General features: G+C 39.9%; 1 protein-coding gene across 9 annotated transcripts in view; it reads right to left on the bottom strand.

Annotated features, from left to right (window-relative positions):
• Positions 1-20,369, bottom strand: part of PHLDB2 (pleckstrin homology like domain family B member 2) — a 90,227-nt gene that overhangs the window by 26,352 nt on the left and 43,506 nt on the right. For 4 of the 9 annotated variants that reach the window (XM_032804443.2, XM_032804446.2, XM_075072654.1 and 1 more), the window contains 7 exons: positions 19,134-19,289; positions 15,552-15,662; positions 14,087-14,176; positions 11,037-11,180; positions 10,086-10,259; positions 8,341-8,481; positions 7,375-7,474 (listed from right to left, as the gene is read on the bottom strand). In XM_032804443.2, coding sequence (XP_032660334.1) covers positions 7,375-7,474; positions 8,341-8,481; positions 10,086-10,259; positions 11,037-11,180; positions 14,087-14,176; positions 15,552-15,662; positions 19,134-19,289 — 916 coding nt within the window. The remainder of the gene's footprint in view (positions 1-7,374; positions 7,475-8,340; positions 8,482-10,085; positions 10,260-11,036; positions 11,181-14,086; positions 14,177-15,551; positions 15,663-19,133; positions 19,290-20,369) is intronic. The other 5 variants (XM_032804449.2, XM_032804452.2, XM_075072656.1 and 2 more) reach the window with 2 other exon arrangements.

Below are 20,369 nucleotides of genomic sequence, written 5' to 3'. Positions count from 1 at the left end.
TTGGACAAGTCTCACATTCCTACATTAATGGCTCTTTAGCCACGCTACCCAGTGTACGCAGGCTAAACCATACACATGCATGGAATCCCACTGAAGTTGCACAGGCCCACGAGTTCACCTGAGCCTTAGCTCCCAATTTTTCCTCAGAACAATCACTTTCTCCTCCTCTTTAGGTGGCTGAAGTTTAAAATCACCTTTTACTTGTAGACATCTTAGTTTAAACAGGATGTCTCATTTATCTATTGGTAGCTCTTAAACCAATTCTGTGTATGCCAGAATTGTACTTACACTACAATCCTTGAGAAATCCATCAAGAATGACAGCTAAGAAACAGTTTTTCAGTTAATGGTTTATGCCAAAGATATTTGACATGTGACAAACTACTCTTAACTCAGAGAATTATTAGCTAAAATAGTATTAGGGTATGTCTACACTGACAGAGTTACAGCGCTGGCAGTTACAGCGTTGCTCAGAGAGCTCTGAAGGGAAACGGTTGTTGTGTTCACACTGTTAGCTGCCTGTGCAATGCGTGTTCACATTTGCGGCACTTGCAGCGGTATTCGGAGCAGTACACTCTGGGCAGCTAGCCACAGAGCACCTCTTTCTCTTCTTGAAGCTGAAAGTCACTAATATTTGTTGCTATGCTTGGGAGTAGAGTGCTTGTAATGCTAGGAGGTGATTGTGATTGGTGCAGACGATGCCCTATGAAGGTGTAAGAAAACTGCCTTTTGCTTTGCAGGGCTCTGTTTGCTTTCAATTAAAGAAATAAAGATTACTTTCAAACCAACACAATTATTTTATTAAAAAACAACAACCGGAGGAGAGAGATAAACAAAAAAAACAAATCAGCACTGAGGGTGATGGGAGAAGGGAGAGAGGAGGTGGGGTCCCAGGATGGTTAAAGATTCATGTATGCTCAGATATCATATCCAACCTTCTCCTCTGGAGTACAGTGCAGCAGGTAGCATACTTCAGCAGGGCCAGACTGCAGAGGAACGGGTGTTGAGTGAAGTGGGTACTCGGAGTCTCCAGGGCAGGACTGTGATGGGGCAGGAGTGGAATGCAGCCGGTACAGACTGGAGCCAGAAGGTTGATAAGAGTGTGTTGGTGATGTCTGGGAGGCACATGAGAAAGAGTTTTGCGACAGTGGCTTCAGGGAAGGGCGGGCGCGGTTTGCAGTGCTAGTAGCACCTAGAGTGTATCCACTTGGTGCTCCATAACGTTTAAGAGCCACTCTGTGGCTTCGTTCTGGCGTGCCACGTTCTCCTTTCAGTACCTCTTTTCAGTGTCCTGCCACTCCTTCAATTCTTGTTTTTTTGGCCACGGACTGCATCATGACATCGCACAGAAAGTCCTCTTTAGTTCTTCACAGCTGCTTTCTAATTCTGTGCAGCTGTTCTGCCAGCAATAACAAAGAGGGAGGGCTCTTTGGCTGTAAAGCCAAAATGCAATTTTACAGAAGCAGTATTGTTTGCAACACTCAGACCACTGATTTAAAACACAGCCACTATTCACATAACTGTCCCTAACTGGCTGACCCCAGGCAAGCACACATGAGCCACAAGTCCCCCCAAATGGTGAATAACTGCAGGGGCAGGGGAAATCAGTGTTCTAGGACCATACTGTACACTGGGTACGCCTGTGGGAGGTCCACCAAAGCCGTGGGACCAGCGGACCCTCAGCAGGCACGCCTGCGGGAGGTCCATTGGAGCCACGGGACTGGCGAGCGGCAGAGCACTCCCCGTGGCATGACGCCATGCTTGGGGTGGCAAAATGTCTAGAGCCGCCCCTGGTGGCATGGGAAAGTTACCCTTAAGGGGGCAAGAAACAAAGCAGCTCTGCCAAAAAAACCTGTGGCAGTGGTTTGCCCAGTATCTCCATGACAGTTTCCTGGAGATCTCTGAGGGAGATTCCCCTTGAAGTGAAGGAGTCAATCAACAGCCTGTTCTGCTGCTCAGACCAGGCACGCAGTGGGAGACAAGCCTGCTTTCTGCAACCCTCCTGCCCCCAAAAGCTCACTTCAGTGATTCTCAAAATCAGATCCACTTACCAAAGGCCTCCTCTCTTGTTTGCGTTTTGCCAATCTCCGATAGCTGTGACTGCCTAGGCTCCTCCGGGGTAGAAAAAAAGCTCCTGACTGCATGCATCTCTGGCCTCCAAATCAACCTCTGCCTCTGGGTCCCATTGTCCCTCCACGTCCTTGTCCAAGATTTCCTCCTCCTGGCTCGGTCCACTCTTGACTGGCACACAAGCCAACAAAGTAGCCACAGGGGCCTTCACAATGTAGGTGGGGTTGCCATCGAGTATCGCATCCAGCTCTTTGTAGAACAGGCAGCTCATAGGCGCAGCACCGGAGTGGCGGTTTGTCTCCTGCGCCTTGTGGTAGGTGTTCCACAGCCCTTCACTTTGACCCTGCACTGCAGTGTGTCCCAGTCATGGATCCTTTCTGTCATGCATCATGAAATCTGTCTGTAGGTCTCATAATTCCTACATTGGCGTGCAGCTGGGACTGAACAGCCTCCTCTCCCTGAATGCTGATGACGTCCATCAGCTCGGCATTGCGCCAAGTGGGGGATCGTGTGTGGAGCAGGCTTGGTCACCTGGAAAGATGCGCCGAGACCACTGCATGTGTCACTGAGCAAACAGGAAGGGAACTTTCAAAATTCCCAAGTAATTTAAGGACTGGGGATGACAGTTGGTCACCTGAGGGCTGGGCAGTAGAGTTCAAACCGATGACCAGAGAGGCGAGAACAGGTATTGTGGGACACCTCCTGGTGGCAATCACAGCACTGTAATTGACCAAAGTGTCTACACTGGCACCGCGGTGCTATACCGTGGTGCAGAAAGCTGTATGCCTCTTGTTGGGGTGAGGTTTTTTACAGTTTCTGTGCACTAAGTGGCTTGGCAGTGTGTACACACCTCAAGAGTTACAACACAGATAGCTGCTTTACTTGCCAGTGTAGACAAGGCCTTAGTTATTTCCTTGTGAAGTCTAGTTTTTTAAATCAGGTTACTTGTCACCCACACTTTTAGTAGTCTTTGCAATTAAGTCCATTTAGTATGAATGGATCTGTGAAAATACTTCCAAATGAAAACCATCGTCACCTGGTCTTAAATTTATTTGCAGATGAGACATCAACTGCCCCAGAATCAAGATATGCAAAGCTGCAGTTCCCACATGAAATTTAAGTCAGTCCCCTTGCCTATCTGTTCTGTTTTCTATTCTGCATAAAGCCAAATAGCTTAATGAATATGCATAACATGGTCAAATTGAAGTGGATTTGAAAATGCTCCATTTCCTGACTCTGGTGAAATTAAAATATTCATCTTTAAATTCATATTTTACCTTCTTGGATTTTCAAATTTACGTTTTTGAGGTAAATGAAGTAGAAATTAGAGAGAAAATTAGAGAAAAATAATTTTAGGCATATTTAATTTAATACTACTTTAGAAAAACATTTCTGAATTAGCTTAACTGTCAATTCCTCCAGAGACAGCTGAATAACTTTCTACAGAATTATGCATATACACACTCAGATCTCTGGCCTAAGAATTTCAGCCCCAAAAAAGCTTGAAGCCACTGGAAACACCATTAACACCTGAGCAGCACTTCAACTCCATTTAATATTGTAGTTGATGTGACACCATGCTATGTTTATGGTATCTGCTCCAAATAGTAAAGGATAAAAAGGCATTCATCATACAAAGCTATAATTCACCACTGGCATAAGCATATATAATGCCAATAAATTCAATGGGATTGTGCATGTTTTTGGAAGCAATAAAGTGGGACTATCATGTCACCCACAACACATCACCTTCAGCTCAGAAACCCACTGAAATGTCAAGCCTGTCAACTGTCGGAGAGAAGGCAAGTGAAATAAGTGATGTTTTAGTATGCATCACAAGTTTACAATCTACTTTTTACATACGCTGTACTTACAAAATGAGCTTTCTGGGGGAAGTATAGGGGATATTAAAGATTAATACATGATTTTATTGTTTTAACGTGTCTAAAGAATTTTATAAATGTTTTCTCTTGATCTGCCCACTTAAGCTGAACAAACAGGCAATATTCATATCTATTCTTTATTTATTGGAGAAAAAATAAACTACTTATCTCTGCAAAGCCACTCAATATACTGAACACACAATTATGACGTCCTGTAGCACAATGCAGGATGATGTAAACCAGGACGGGTGACATCACTTGCAGGATCTAAAATTGGACAACAGCTATATTTTGGTTCTCACAAATGTCTATCTATCACAAGCCTGTATACCGCTATATAAGCCTGCACACTGTGTTGGGCTGTACAAGAATCTTCCCTTCTCTCAAGTAATCTTTTCTCGCAGTTCAGTGTTATTAAGAGAAATGGGAAAGATGTACAACATCAACATATCAATCCCTCTACAAGAGCAGCATATAACTTTCCCAGATACTCAACGGCTGTTACCCTTGTTTGTAGTTGAAAGGCCAAGCTTATCTTTCTGATGAATTATGTTTTTATATATGAGGAGAGCTGGCAAAGAAATAAAGGGATGATAGTAAGGAAAGGAAATCATATAGTTGTCAGGACTTAGGAAAGAAAACAGAATAAATTTAACTTCTGCTAACACCTGATTTGTCTTCATTCTCAGCTATGTGTTTGTGAAGTTATGCAGAACTTAGACTTGTGTAACCAAGGCCCATCTTCCACTGAATCAATGGGAACCACATTCAAGAACAGAAAATTGACCTGTCCCTAATAACAAATAATTAAACTAAATTCAAAATTATGTTTAAATCTTAGGACGAGTGAAATTTTTTACCCAATTTTCACTATTCTAAGGCAACACACATTCTCCACTGATACTATTAAAGAGAATGTAAGTTCTACCGAATGGGCTAAATTATGCCTCTGGCTTCATGGTACAGGCCTCCCCACTAAATTCCATAGGACCCCTGTTTGTGCCTGTTTTTAAAGGTTTTAGAACTTGCCCTTCAGGTTTCCACACACCGAATAATTGTTTTATGATGAATTTTTGTATTTCTTCACTGATTTGTTCAACATATAGGAGTATTTAACAAATTGTCTAAAGAAGAGTTTCTGCAAACAATTTAGTTGCCGATTTGTGAGATTAAAGGACTTTCCCCAAACCTTAAGACAATTTAGGAACAGAAAAAAGCCATTATATCCTTCAAGCTCCTTCCAAAAACTAAATCTGAGCAAAAAGGTAATAAACATTAAAAATATAACTAAAGAAGGAGAGTGAAGCAGAGACAATTCTGCCTGTATTTTGCATTTATTCCTAGATTCCCTCTGTTTTAATTATATCTCCCACTTTCTAAAACCTATGTGAGTGCAAGCAAAGGCTCTATCAACAGTTTTATAATGTCTCAACATTTCAAATTAGGCCATCAAGAAATTTCCTCTTTCCCAATGAGAATAAACCCAATTCCCTAAACCTCTTTTCATAATTTAGTGTCTTCACACCAGCTATCCTCTCTGCTGCCTCTTTTAAGGCAATAATTATCTTCCTGTGATATGACAATCACCATAGCACATATTATTCCAGATGACATCGAAAAAAGCACCTCGCACAGTATCAAATATACCTCTTTTTTGTATTCTCCACCTGCTTATTCAGTCTTGACTTAGACTATATATTTTTAGTCTACACCTCTACTATACTGGCTAATTTCAGTGATTCTCTTCCCCATTCTCTCAGCATTTTCCTGATCTATGTATTAGACAATTGTTCGTATGGCACATATATCATAGTTTGGTTGCATGCTGACAAAAGAAATTTGATTGGCGGAGTTTGTGACATAAAAGGTGGGCAAGGATTTTCAAAATTAGTGGGTCTATCTTTCCCATAATAGCCAGCATCTTCAATTTCTAAAAAAAGCCTTTAACAATTCACAGTTGTTTCACATCACCTACTCCACAGCAGTCTTGAAATAACTTTGCAAAAATCATTCCTATTTTAAAAAATTGTGATCTTCTAACTTAAAATAATTGCGTAACATTTGTCTCTTATGTTTTGTAAGCCAAAGCAAACAAGTTATGTCACAAAAAATTGTAAGTATTATGTCTGGGTGCATTTGTAAACTATCTTGTATTGCAAAATACACAACAGAGAAGCTTTCCAGGCTGAGAATTGAACTGTTTTTGTGTCTGCTTCTGAAATACTTCAGGGTGGAAGAAACAAACACACACACACACAAACAAAACAAAACAGAAAGTTTGTGTGAGGCCCTCCAGATTACTGAACCCTAAGAGGCAAACCCACAAGTGTGGTTCAATTTTGTAAGGTGGCTATGTAAAAATGGTGCAATTTTACTCAGCAAACCTGCTCCATATATGTTCAGCCACCTCTGTTGATTTGGCTGACTACAAACATCTTCTTAGATTACAATAATGCTTTTAACACTTGTTAGCCCTGAATAGTCAACACAGATATGGGAAACTATGATGGAAAAGTACTATGGATTCTATTTTGGCTAATGCATAATTAACACAATTGTAAAGTAATTTCTACAGTAGAATATTTATTTTTGGTAAAGATGCAGAAATAATAGATATTGATTCTCAGATCTCAGAAACAGTTGAGTTTGCAGAGTTGACAGAATCAAACATATTTTTACTTAAAAAAATTGAACATGAATGAGCACAAGCTGAGAAAAAATAAACAGAACCCCAAGGTTTGCAGGGACATGTTTCAGAGTAGTACTGTACACTGGATGCAGAATTGTCATGTCTTTATTCCAGAGTTGCACCAACAAAGCTACAACAATCAATATTTTTAGGCACACACATCTATGATAGATTAAAATAAACTGTACTCTGTTATAAATCTTCATCTTTAAGGGTCAATGATAAACCCTGATTATTCCACCCTGGCAAAAGTATCTGCCCATGAAGAGTAATTTACAAGATCAAGGCACTAGATAATGTTTCTAAAAACACACACACACACACACACACACACACACAATCTTTAATAAGTTGTCTCAAAAAAAACAACAACCCACTCACCTTAGTTGGAGTTAACCAGTTTACCCAATACATATTCTTCAATGTACCTTTCTTGTTTACTACAGCATATGTGAAAATGATATACTTTTAAATTGAAATGGGAAATGACAAGGGGACATTGCCTGTGCTCCTGCAATATAGTTTGATTCCATATATCTTTACCATCTTCTTTTGCTGAAGTCTGAACATTGCATATACAGCTTTCTATTTTCATATTGAAAGGAAAAATATTATTTCAAAGCCCTAACATAAACTCTGTAGATTATAAGTACACTGATTTGGGATTTACTTTCCAGAAGAATGAACATTAGATACCCGTGAATAGAAAGTAAGTGTTTTAAAATAACTTTACCTTTATGCATTTTTCTTGATTCAGACTCTTTGGTTATGGTTGCCAGACAGTGAGGAAGTACACTGCCACAGCTGTTGCTCTGTCCTAGTGGTAAATGACCCTGCATGAAATTTTGTGAACAGATATTTACAAACTGCACACCTTACAACTTTGTAAGTCAGCAATTCCGGACAAAACAAATACCTCATATGGATTTCATGACAAAGTATCAGCTTTAAGTTACTTTAGTTGTACACGTTCTCAATTTCTGAAATATTTTCAAGTATCTTCTCCTCCTAAAATCACATGAAGGCTTTTGGTTGCTCTACAATGATTCATGGTGCGACAATCTAGATACAATTTTTGTTTCATCTCCACCTTTCAGGAACACCAAGAGGAAAAGAAAAATCAGAACTCTAAATGTTTCTTTAAAAATCAGTTTACTCTAATCTGGAATTGCAACCACTATTATATAGTAATCATAAATTAACTGTTATTGCATGACATCACTACAGGTTTGAATTAAGGTTGTTTTGGTGCCTTTTCCTATCTTAACATGTTTGGATTTCCTTTAAGTTCAACTCTGAATTTGCTGGTTTGTAACATCTAGGGTTTATGTACACAGAAAAGTTACATCGGCATGGCTATGTCTCTCAAGGTGAGAAAAAACCACTGTCCTAGGAGACCTGGTTAAGTTGACTTAAAACCCAGTGTAGACAGTGCTAGGATGACAGAAGAAAATTGTCAACCCAGTTACCACCTCTTGAGGACATGGATTATCTACATAGATGGGAGGATCCCTTCTGTCACTGCAGTAAGTGTCTACCCTGAAGCTCTATAGTGGAACAGGTGCAGAGTGTTTTAGAATGTAGACATAGCCTTACTTTTGGGATAATTACAAGATCATTACGTTACTCAACCATAACTCCTTAACTTTTCATATGGGACTACAGAAATGGAAAAACTATATATAGGCATATTACTTACTTTAGGAGTAACACTTCGTCCGAGAGTAGCACTACTGAAGTGTGGAGATACAGAGGCAGCGGTTTTCTTGCGGGGTAGAGTATCACTCAAATATGTGCCCTCCTTGTGCTGTTTCTTTCTTTCTTCCAGATTTCTAAAGTGCTTAAAATATAATTTGCAACACTGTTTTAACAAAATGAATTGAACTGTTTGGTAAATTATGTTCCACACTATAATGAAATCTACAGTCTCGAAATTTCACTGTAAAGAACGTGTCTCATTTTAAAGCTAAATATTCTGTTTTACATCTTGTCCACAATTTGTTGATGTTTTTAAAGGCTGCTGCAGTACTAAAAACATATTATTAGTCATAGAAATTATATGATGCATGGTAAAATAGTAACCAATTGTCCCCAAAGATAAAAATGATCCCCTATTTTCAATTTACAATAGCATTAAGGACTCTCTGAAGCTTGTGCAGTGCTTAAGGTTCACATTTAAGCATTTATCATTAATGAGTTCTGCCCGTTAAGACATATAAATGGCCATATAAAAGTTGTGTGATTTCCAAGATTCAATGGGACATAGAAATGGAACTTGTAACATATTTCTTTTTATGGCAATTGTGGACCAAATTAATGACACGGGGATTATTTTAGAAAAACAACAGTTTTAATTCCTCATACCCTTAAAATTAAAAATTTGTTTCCATACTGGTGAGTTGTTAAGAGATTCATCTTAAACAAAGCTCTCAAAAATGTAGGACATCACACACATACAATGAAAAATATTTCATAAACAGAAAGTAAAGCTTAATGTTAAATCATCACCAATTTGCAACTGAATCAATCATACTGTACATAAAAATGGGCCTGTAATTTTACATCAGCATTGCCTGTTGATTAAGAAAACGTTGTAAGAACAGGAACACGTTGTTGACCCTGCATCCAATTATTGTTTTAAAAACACAAGGAGTCTAGGGCTTTGTCTACACAGCCAATTGTTTTGTCATTCGCAGGTGCTTAAAAAAGCCCCCAACCAAAAGACAAAAGTTTTGCTGCAGCAAGTGGCAGTGTAAGCAGCTCGTTATCGGCAGGCGCACTCTCCTGTTGACAACACAAACCCCGCTCATAGGGGGTGGAATTATTTTGTAAAAGTCCCAACAAACAGCGTTTCCACTGGCAAACTCAACAGCCTTGTTGCTAAAAGCTATGTAGTGTAGACAAAGCCTAAGTTTACAAGTGGAATCCTATTAAGCAAAGGAAAAATAACCCCCTCCATATGCTAATGAACTGGTAGTTTAAAGCCAATATATTTTTGGTGAATCCATTGTTGGAAGGTAATAGAAAACCTTCCATTTAAATTTGACTTTAGATCTAACCACTTGCCCTTTACCATTGCAAGAGCTTCCAACAATTAAGATAGCTCTCAAGTGTCAGCATTTTCCACTGTGCTATTCATTTGTTTTAAAAGCAAACAGACATACAATATGTACACTGCCATGGGCTATTATGAGATTTTTTCTCATCTCATTGTGCATGTCTCTATCACTAAACGCATTTACAGACCACCATCAAGAAGAGACTATTCATTCGACACCACTCAGTAATAATTCATAAAAATTCAGCAAAACCTTTAAGTACAGAGCTCTGCAAATTTGAATCAATTATGGATTCTTAGATAATCACATCACATGGAAAATTCATGTGTAAATAACTTCATTGCCATCATAAAAAATCCAAGATGATCAGTTTTTAATTTGTTACCTGTTGTTGCCTTCGGTGTTTCTTAGCTGGGAGAGGAGGAGGTGTATCAGATAAAGGAAAAGGATCTACATGTGTAACCATGACCTCAGGCCAATGGACTGATGGAAGTTGAGCAATAGAGCGAGGAGAAAGAGAGTGAGGAAACACAAATCCAGAACAGAGAGATGATCTTAGCTTTATAGGAAAGAGAGAAATTACACACAGAGTTTTCTACTAGGAATTATTCAATACACATGGCACACACAAACTGCAGTTTATAACAATACTTCATTGGGAGAGTTTGAAATGAAAGTACATATTATACTGGAACTGGTAAAATAAGTATTTGAAGCAATGTAAAAATGCTAAATACCAAGTTTATTGGTAAACTATGGCAGCACAAAAATAGGACATTTTTAATCATAAAGTTATTCCATTTTAACAGAGGGGCTTATTTATTTTTTAAACAATGTAAAGATTGATATAAAGGCAAAAAGTTACAAACACAGTGCAAAAAAGGCCAGAAAGAACAGATTGGAACAACAAAGAAAAGTGAAGGTATCGATCTGTACCCAAAATATAAAAGATAGATATTACTTCTCCATAGATTCATCCCACAAAAATGAGCTATAATAAGACAGGAAATCAACACTTCACCTCCATCATACAAATCATCATTATATTATATGACCTGAGACTACTTTTCCAAAGGACGCCTACCATATGAAAGGCAATGATTGCCCCTATCAGAAATAACTGACTTCTTCTTAGCCTCTAAAATCCCAAATCCAAAACCAAACACATTTTATAATTGGAGAATTCCTTTGGCCTTTTCTGTCAGACCAACATCTGACCCTTCATCGCTAAGTCTACAGTTCATTTTAGGGTTAAACTTATTACACTAGAAATTTAAAAAAAAAAAAAGGCTGTCAAAGAATGATGTAAACAAAGGGAAATGTCTCTCAAACAAACCTCTTTATTTTGTGGCTGGCTCGCCAGCACAGCCGTGGAAGGCTCAGTGGCAACAGCGTCAGCATCTGTGGGGGGCTGAGTGGAAGGGGATCTATTCGTGGAATTGCCATACAGCTCACTAATTTCACTTACACTGATATAACCCTAAAAGGAGGAATTCAGAAATTAAACACGAGGAGTAAAAGCCAAAAGACATGCAAGAGTGTTAATGTATCCAGTACAATGAAGGTTAGTTTGGAGTGATACAGCTAAATATCTGTGGGTTTATCGTAATAACAATTATATTTTTAAAATACTAGATAGTTTAATTTTGAAGAATGTTTTCAGTCATTCCAAATACATTTGTTTTACCAAAAGGCAAACCAACTATAAGTGAGCAAGACACTTTATCAAAGTAAAGCCATCAGTGCTTCTTGTTTTGTTTTAGTATGTTTAAATTTGAATCACTTAGCTAGAGCCACTACCTAGATTTTAAACATAACATTAGCATTTCCCCCAAAACAAAAGTCTTATTTGTGGATGTTTAATGCTTAGGATTTTCCTCTCTTCACTTTTTTTTTTTAAAACCCATCCTATTTATTTCCTGATACACCTTTTAATTAAATTTGTGGGGACTGGATGGCTCACGGGATTGGTATTATGACATGGTGGTGTTATTCTGTCAATTATTCTAATAATAGTTGCTTAAATTAGCTGTGTCTAAAAGTTGCTGTTTGGAGGCTCATATAAAATGCTGATGGCTATCAGTCTGATTCCTAATGGACAAGAGTCCACATCCTAAAAGTAGCCATTGCAATTTGAATCTCTATAAGCAATCTTAGATGAAGACGGCCAAGGGCTGACTGAAAAAGTATGGAGACTATGCTACACTTGGAGGTGAGGCACAATGGCAGGACAGTTGATGTACATGTTCTGATGTCAAGAGAAATTCAGTGTCTAGTGCTGTCAAATACATTCACTTCAAAAATAAAATACAGCTTCAATGCATTGATTATAAATAAGCCAATGCCCCAACTCTTGAGCTGTGGAAAAAGACCATTTTAAAGAAGGGAAGTCAGTGCTGAAACAGCGTCATAAAAATAAGGCAGAAATATATTTAAAAAAAAATGAAACAGTGAACCACTTTTAAGATGAACAGGTGAAAGAATGGAATATGGTTGTAAAACTGCACTGATTCATTAATACATGAAAAGATGTCCTTTTTTGGAATGAAGATGATCAGAACAGCTACAACTTATTGCTATAGTATTTCTGCTTTTAAAAGGGATCTTTAGGAATGAGCAAAAGAGTATTTTGGCTGCAGGGAGAAGCATTGCAAAAACACACTAGAAGATGGAGGATTTTATTCACTTAATCTCAAGGCAGATATTATTCAGGAAACTCAAGTGTGATTAGGGTGACCAGACATCCCGATAAAATAGGGACCGTCCCGATATTTAGGTGTTTGCCCCATGTCCTGACTGACCTTTGTTCCGCTGGCGGAGCCCCCCCACCCCCATGTGTCCCGATTTGTTCTCCCTCTCATCTGCTCACTCTAAGTGTGATTCTAAGTTAAGGAAGCTGCCTTAGATATTTGACAATTTATTCAAAACGCTAGTATTTTCTGTTTACAACAAACTGTAATCCACAGACACAGAAACTTCATTACGATGAGTTAAGATAGGGGTGAAAGTAACTTACAGGACTTACCAGTACGGCCAGAGTCCTGAGGGCGTGTGTGGCCTCACCCTGAAAAGGTGTGGCCTCAACCAGAAGAGGTGGTGCCTCTCAAGATTTAAAGGCCCTGGGACACAGGCTGTGGCTGGGAGTCCCAGGACTTTTAAATCATCCCAAGGCTCCCAGCTGCAGAGGTGGCTGGGAGCCCCCAGGGCTCCGGAGTGACTTAAAGGGCCTGGGGCTCTGGCTGCTGCGAAGCTCCAGCAGCTGGGCCGGGGCAGGAATTCAAAGGGCCCAGAGCTCCTGTGGCTGCGGGGAGCCACGAGCCCTTTAAATCCCGGTCCAAGCCCGGCTGCCGGAGCTGCGTTGGAAATTTAAAAGGCTCGGGGCTCCCCACAGCTCTCAGGAGCTCTGGGCCCTTTGAATCCCCACCCAAGCCCAGCTGCCAGAGCTGTGGGGGGTAGGAGCTGGAGGTTAAAGGGCCCAGGGCTCCCTGCAGCAGCCGGAGCACCAGGCCCTTTAAATCCTCGCTGTGAAAGCCGGTGTGGTCCTGCACGGCATACTGGCTCTTGCCGGTGCACCATACCGGACTGGACCGGCTTACTTTCACCTCTGAGTTAAAATGATAAATACATTGATTCAATATTAATAAGATATGCACTGGCTGAATCACTACAAAAAGTAGGGACTGTGGCTCAGCTCCCCTCGGACTCCTTACCCAGTTCAAAGGTGTGGGTTGTGAGGACTCAACGATTACCTCAGAGCTTTGGAGCTTCACAGGTGCGGCAGGGTCTAGGTTTTCCTTCACATTAGGAATACTTCCTCAATACCTCACCCAAAACTTTTGAGCCTCTTCCCTTTTGACTGCCAACAATGATTAAATAAATAGAGCTACAATAGCTCAAAGTCTTTAACTCTGTGTTTAAATGATGAGAAGCTGAAATAAACATTTATAATGGATTTTTTCTATCCCAAAAAAGAAGTCAGTGACAAAAAAATATCAAATATACGATATAAGAGAAAGAACACTGTAACTTAGTCGCACTTGTCCTTAGCTGTTTCTAGATCTCTCTTTCCTTATGTCAGTTAGGTTCAAGTGTTTATTTAAAGAAAAACAGATTCTCTAACAAATGCAAAATTGTAATTTATCCTGAGCAAAAGTTTAATGAATGGGAAAAACATCTGAGAAGCTATTTTTTTGGCTTAATTTGGACTTCCAGAAGTAACACAGCAAAGTTTCCTAATCATAGCAAGAACAGAATATTGAAAAATCACATGAACAATGCATTGCATATTTTACAAGTTTTGCCAAACTCTAAATCACTATTGCATACAATGTTAATAAAAATTAAGCTTACCAGAGGTTCAGGAAAACAGCAGTTAACACTGCTTACCTCTTTTAGGCTGTTAGGACTGACAGGAAATCCTTTTCCTCCAGAAAGTCCAGAGTATTTCTTTTCCAAATTACAAAGATTCTCTTTTTCCTGTCAGGAATAGACATTGTGTTTATTTCAGAAATGAATATTTATCCACCTAAAATGAATGCCAGTTATTTATTTAAAGGGTATAAGGAAACTGTGTGGTGTTGCTAGAATTGCAATAGCAGTTTCTATTTTATTTATTTATTTATAGCAGAACTGAAACTCTCCAACAGTTCCCAACACCCATCTGGGATTTAAGCTCCAAATGGCCTGAGACCTAGCAGTCCCACACTTTACAACCAATCCAAATCCCACTGAAGTTGATGGAAAGATTCTTTTTGGCTTCAGTGAACTTTGGATCACACCCTATATGTCCAATTGCAATTGCCAAAGACTGTAAAAAGCAACCGTTGATTTGGGGTGCATGAATTTTGGGGTTTCCATCTTGATACAGTAAAGAAGCCTGACTTGACAGGTGAGGGCTCCAATCTTTCTGAAAATCAGGCCCTTTTTTAAGATGTACCATGTTCAGGGGCGGCTCTATGTATCTTGCCACTTCAAGCATGGCAGTCAGGCTGCCTTTGGTGGCATGCCTGCGGGAGGTCCGCCAGTCCCGCACCTTCGCCATACCTGCTGCCGAATTGCCGCCGAAGCTGTGGGACCGGCGGACCTCCTGCAGGCATGCCACCAAAGGCAGCCAGACTGCTGCCCTCACGGCGACCGGCAGGCCGCTCCCCCACGGCTTGCCGCCCCAGGCATGCAATTGGTGCTCTGGTGCCTGGAGCCGCCCCTGACGAAGTTGAGGGAGGGGAAAGGGCACCCAAAATCACTAGTCACTTTTAAAAATCTTTGCCAATAACTGTGATCAAACCAGAAAGCTCTTGAGGTCTGTCTCCAGCATACAGATGAGAGCAAGGTGTTCTCAGAGAATAGAATCCGCTTCCTCCTTGTGGTCTAAACCAAAATTTAGGTCCCAGGAGAAAGATACATTTTTTTCATTCTAGAATTTTATTAGCCAGAAGTTGGTCATGACAAGTAGTCTGATTTTGTGACCAGTTATTGGCCATTATATGTTGATGGTTTGGAAGGTGCAGAGGTTGCGCACATTCCCAGATAGCCTTTGACAGGTGAAATGTTGGCATTTTATATATATAAAATCCTAAGACAGAGGAACAGCTTTTCTTTACTATATTTTTTAATGCAAAGACCTTGTTCATTATGAGGTAAACTCTATAAAACCTCATATAAGACAAAACACCACTACAGTTTTTAGCTAGGAAACTGGCTGGTAATAATAAAGTGGGGGGTTTTTAATGCTATTGGAAAACAGAAGCCTGTTGAGATAATTTTGTCTTTCCAACTTCCAGGTAACAATTAGATTTAAAAAAAAAAAAAAACTAATATAAAAAAAAATCTACAAACACAAGAAAGCACTTACTCTTTGCAGCATCATTATTAAGTTATTCTTCTCTTTTACAAAATGATCTTGTTCCCTCTGTGATTGCTGGACGATATGATTGGCTTGCTTTTTGAGAGCAGAAATCTTCTCCTAATATACAAATATAATAATCACATTTTACATATTTAAGTTTGAAAGAATAATATATGCAGCATGGATCTTGTTCAGAGAGTGCACATGCTAGCAAATATAATGTATCTTTTTCATCCATAAACTTGGCAAAACAGAACTGTGATAATAACTATTTCTTAAAGTTAAGATTTGAACTACTAGAAAATATTTTTTAACAATTAAAAATGTATGAATCCTTAACATGGTACATGGAAAACTGTTAAAAAATGACAAGCTATCACTTGGGGTTTCCTGGTCCTGCTTGCAGGCTTGGAATCTCTGTAGGGAAGCATGCTATCAATCAGTCTGCAGAGAGCCAGCCCAGAGTAAGATAGTTTGAGTTACGCCTCTGTTTTTTGGGTTCTTGTGTGTCATCATTCTAAATTCTAAGAAATAAAGATTATGTTGCTATCTTTCAACAAAAGTATTTATGCTGCGTGTGCATATGGAAAGTCCCCTATCTGTGAAAATAAATAATTGTTTTTTCTCTTCTCCACATTATAGTGCTATGCTATGAGGTTTTATCACATGAGCATAGGACTAAGAACCAGGAACTCCTGAATTCTAATTCCTGTTTTAGCCTTACTTCTTCTGAAGTTTTGGACTCTTAATATCTTTGTCTCCATTGGTCCCTCTGTGAAGTTACGATAATAATATTTGCCTGAGGTTTAATTACTTTAAAATGTTTAGATGCTTTGAAGATGAAATGCACTAAGAGAAAGTAATACAGAACTAACAAAGAAATTTTTAAATAACAGCCAATCACTCCATTAAATGTGGGGAGGATTCAATAGGAACCAGAGAGTGGCTCTTTGTAAGTACCATAGACGTGAGAACAAGGCAAGATCAGCTGGAGGGAAAAAAAGAAGAAAAAAAAAGACAGACATTCTCAGTCTACTTCATTGTGTTGAAGTAGAACAAGTTATGTTCTGCCATGATGCTGACATTTTATTGCATAATTTTCCATTTGTTAAAATACAGATAAGAGATGGGCAAGACTGAAGCAGCAATCTGGTTCATTTATTGAGCTTGCAACAGTCAAACAAAAGCAATGATGGTTTTAAATTTTTTATCTCACTATACTCCAGGTTGTTTCACAAGTGAAGGGGAAAATTAAAATAGAAGATCTTGAACACAACTGCCCTCATTTAAATAAATACTTGTTTCATTACCTGTACCTTGCCACATTGTTAGTTTATCCATCTCTGGTTTAGAATCATAGATTATCAGGGTTAGAAGGGACCTTAGGAGGTCATCTAGTCCAACCCCCTAATCTGAGTAGGACCAATCCCCATCTCCTACATGCCCTACTGCTTCTTATTGTTCACCAATGATTCTGGCTGCTTCTGTCTCTTATCCCACTCAGTTTTGGATGTTTGCCAAATATCTCCATAAAACCATAAACATTTGAAGATCCATCTGGTATAATCAAATATTTCAGCATTAAGACTGCAACCTCACTCAAATCTATTTCACCTGTTTGCGTCCCTAGGTTGGTAACTTCTTTGGCTTTTACATTACATAGGGCATTCAAGTCTTTCTGAGTAGGCACTGCAGTGCACAGAGTAATAACAAACAGCAGTAACCATTAGGGGCTCTTCAATTGGTAAGCATAAAGCTGACATGGAGAAAGAGGGTTTGAATAATTTTTCTACCTTATATAGACAGAGCTGGGGAGGCCTGCATAAAAACATCAAGACAATACATAGTAGATGATCTGGGTCTTGATATATTGTGATTGCACCCCAGTATAAGACTGGTATCAGGGGATGTGTCAGAGGGTGACTGGCCCTTTAAGGGGTGGTGGATCCAGCCCCACCTGTCTCCACAGAGATACAGAATGAGTAATGCCACATGATAGGCAGATCATGTGACTAAAGTCAGGGCCTCTTGGGTGTAGATAAAAGAGAAGCCTTTAGAGAGTCAAAGGGAAGAGAAAGGAGGCTCCCTGTAGGAATCCCTGGGAGTCGCTACTCGATAGAGAGCAGGGAGAGATGCAGAGGAGGAGGACTGCAGGAATTGCTTTATACATTAAGACTCTCTAGCTCCGAGGCAGAGGGGCTGCAAGCCTAAAGACATTGGGAGCTAGATAAGAATGCTGGAGCATAGAGGGCAACTCTGCTACAGGGAAGTCTTGGCAGGTATAGGACTTAAGAACATTGCACAAAGGGTCATGAACCAGCTACAGAAGCTCTGTGGGAGTTCTTGTTTTCCCAGACCCAGACCCCAAGAAGAAGTGTTCATTGACACATGAAAGCCTGTGTCGAAGTTATTGGGGAATCCAAGGAGGAAAATGAGGCAGGAGCTAACCCAAAGTCAGATTGGGTAGGAGGTCCTGCTACAGGTAGAAATGCAATTTCTCACCTCTTAGTAAATTTATCTTTAAAGATAAAGAGAAAAGTTAATAAAGCTGATCATAGTAAAGGTGCTACTACATGAAATGGCAAAAGTAAACTCCCTAGGGCAGTGGTGGGCAACCTGCAGCCCACAGGACGCATGCGGCGAGGGTAAGCTGATTGTGGGCCACAGGACATTTTGTGGATGCTGACCATCTGCAGGAACGGCCCCCCGCAGCTCTCAGTGGCTGCAGTTTGTTGTTCCTGGCCAATAGGAACTGCTGGAAGCGTGGTTGCCCCTTCCGGCAGCTCCCATTGGCTGGAAACGGCGAACTGCAGCCACTGGGAGCTGTGGGGTGCTGTGCTTGCAGACAGTCAGTGTCCGTAAAACATCTCACGGTTCCCCACCATTGCCCTAGTGAATATCACGAATATCTGGCTCTCCTACCTTTTAAGGATAATAGCCTTGCTTGGGATATTTTTTGTGGTTGTTATTTGTATTTTGGTTTTATTTTATTTTGGGGGTGGAGATGAGTTTGTATTCTAGGGCTTTGTTCCTTAGTTTAATTTAATTTAATTTAATTTTTGGAGTGGAGTGGGATTGGATAGATGGGGTTGTCATCATTATGAGCGTCATTCTTCTTCGAGTCTTGCTTATATCCATTCCAGTTAGGTGTGCGCGCCGCATGCACGTTCGTCGGAAGATTTTTACCCTAGCAACACTCGACGGGTCGGCTGGGTGCCCCCTGAAGTGGCGCCGCCATGGCACCAGATATATACCCCTGCCGACCCAACCGCCTCTCAGTTCCTTCTTACCGTCCATGTCAGTTGTTGGAACAGTAGAGTGCGTTTTAACTGACCTCCACCTCCCTAGCTATTAATTTTTGGAGTGGAGTGTGATTGGGTAGATGGGGCTGTCATCATTATGAGTGTCATTCTTGCTATGATCCTTTTTGAGAGAAAGGTTTTGTAATGTTTCCTAAGGACAGTCAAACTCTGAATTCACCTAAATCTCTTTTATCTACATCAGCAACGAAACAGGTAATGATGAAACAACAGTGCTTTGACTTTAAAAAAGCACATCAAGCAAAGAGTTGAGTTTTATTCCTTTTACCTTTCTACTGACAATGCTGCGCTGATATTCAGCTACTTCATGCAGGAGCTGTTGTGTCAGGTTCTCTTTCTCCTCATCTAACCTGCTCTCATGTTCAAGTTGCTGAAACTCCAGATCTTCAAAGTGTTTGCTTTCTACATCCAACAGATCAGCATCCTTTAAAGACAAGCAAACATACAAACACACACACACACAAAAAGTCTTGCATTTACAGTGATCAGAGAACAGTTACTTAACAGCATTAAATATCAGGAAAAACTTCCTAACTGTAAGAATGGTAGGATAATAGAATAAACTGCCTAGGGAGGTTGCAGAGGTTTTCCAAAAGAGGCTGGATAGCCATCTGTCTTGGATGATTTTTTAAACACAACAGAGGGTTAGACTAGATGACCCTTGCAGTCCCTTCTAACTTGGTTCTATGAATCACAGTCTAAAATTATTATTCAATTTCATTCCACAAATCTGTACGAACAAATACAAATTTGATTTCTTTAGTTAGCATTACCATCATCATAAACAGAAGTAACATGACTGATCTTTACTGTAGGGTTACTTCCTCAATTACTGCCAACATCCCATTGTCACACAGAATTCTATTTCACAGGAATTAAACATGAAAAGGTGGAATCATCTGTGCATACACACATTTGAAAGAACTTTCTATTCAGAACATGTTCTTACAACATGTTCATCGCCAGAGTGTCCGAGTGCTTTCCAGTAGTGGATTAAACAAAGTGACTGACATCTGTCATTTTTGTTCTTTCATCTCTCCCCAAGGGAAGAAGAAGTGTATACAGTAGAATGTTTTGTTTTGGATTTTTTACATATAATATATACACACACACATTGCTATCCATTTGTTTATCTCAGAGAAGGCAAGGTCAAAGAAGTGCACCTTACACTTGGAGTGGAAGATGGTCAGAGTTATGATGGTTCTTAGCTTTTAGGGAGTTCACTCCACAGTCTTGGACCAGCCCCAGAGAAAACTGTTTCCTACACAGAGGAGCTTTACCCTAATGGCAGAAAATCCCATTGCCCAGAGGAGCACAGTTGTTGACCACAGTCTTCATCCCAGAGCCTCAGTTGATGTTTTAGATATGCTGAGCCCAGGCCACAGAACTCTTTGAAAGTATGGACTGAAACTTGAATCTGATTTAATAGTCTACGGAAAGACAGTGTTGAGAGCAGAAGACAGGTTTGATGTGCTTGCGGTAGCCAATGCTGTTGAGGAAACAT

This window comes from Chelonoidis abingdonii, chromosome 1 (assembly GCF_003597395.2).
Source record: "Chelonoidis abingdonii isolate Lonesome George chromosome 1, CheloAbing_2.0, whole genome shotgun sequence".
Taxonomy (NCBI): Eukaryota; Metazoa; Chordata; order Testudines; family Testudinidae; genus Chelonoidis; species Chelonoidis abingdonii.
This window is presented reverse-complemented; position numbering and strand designations above follow the sequence as displayed.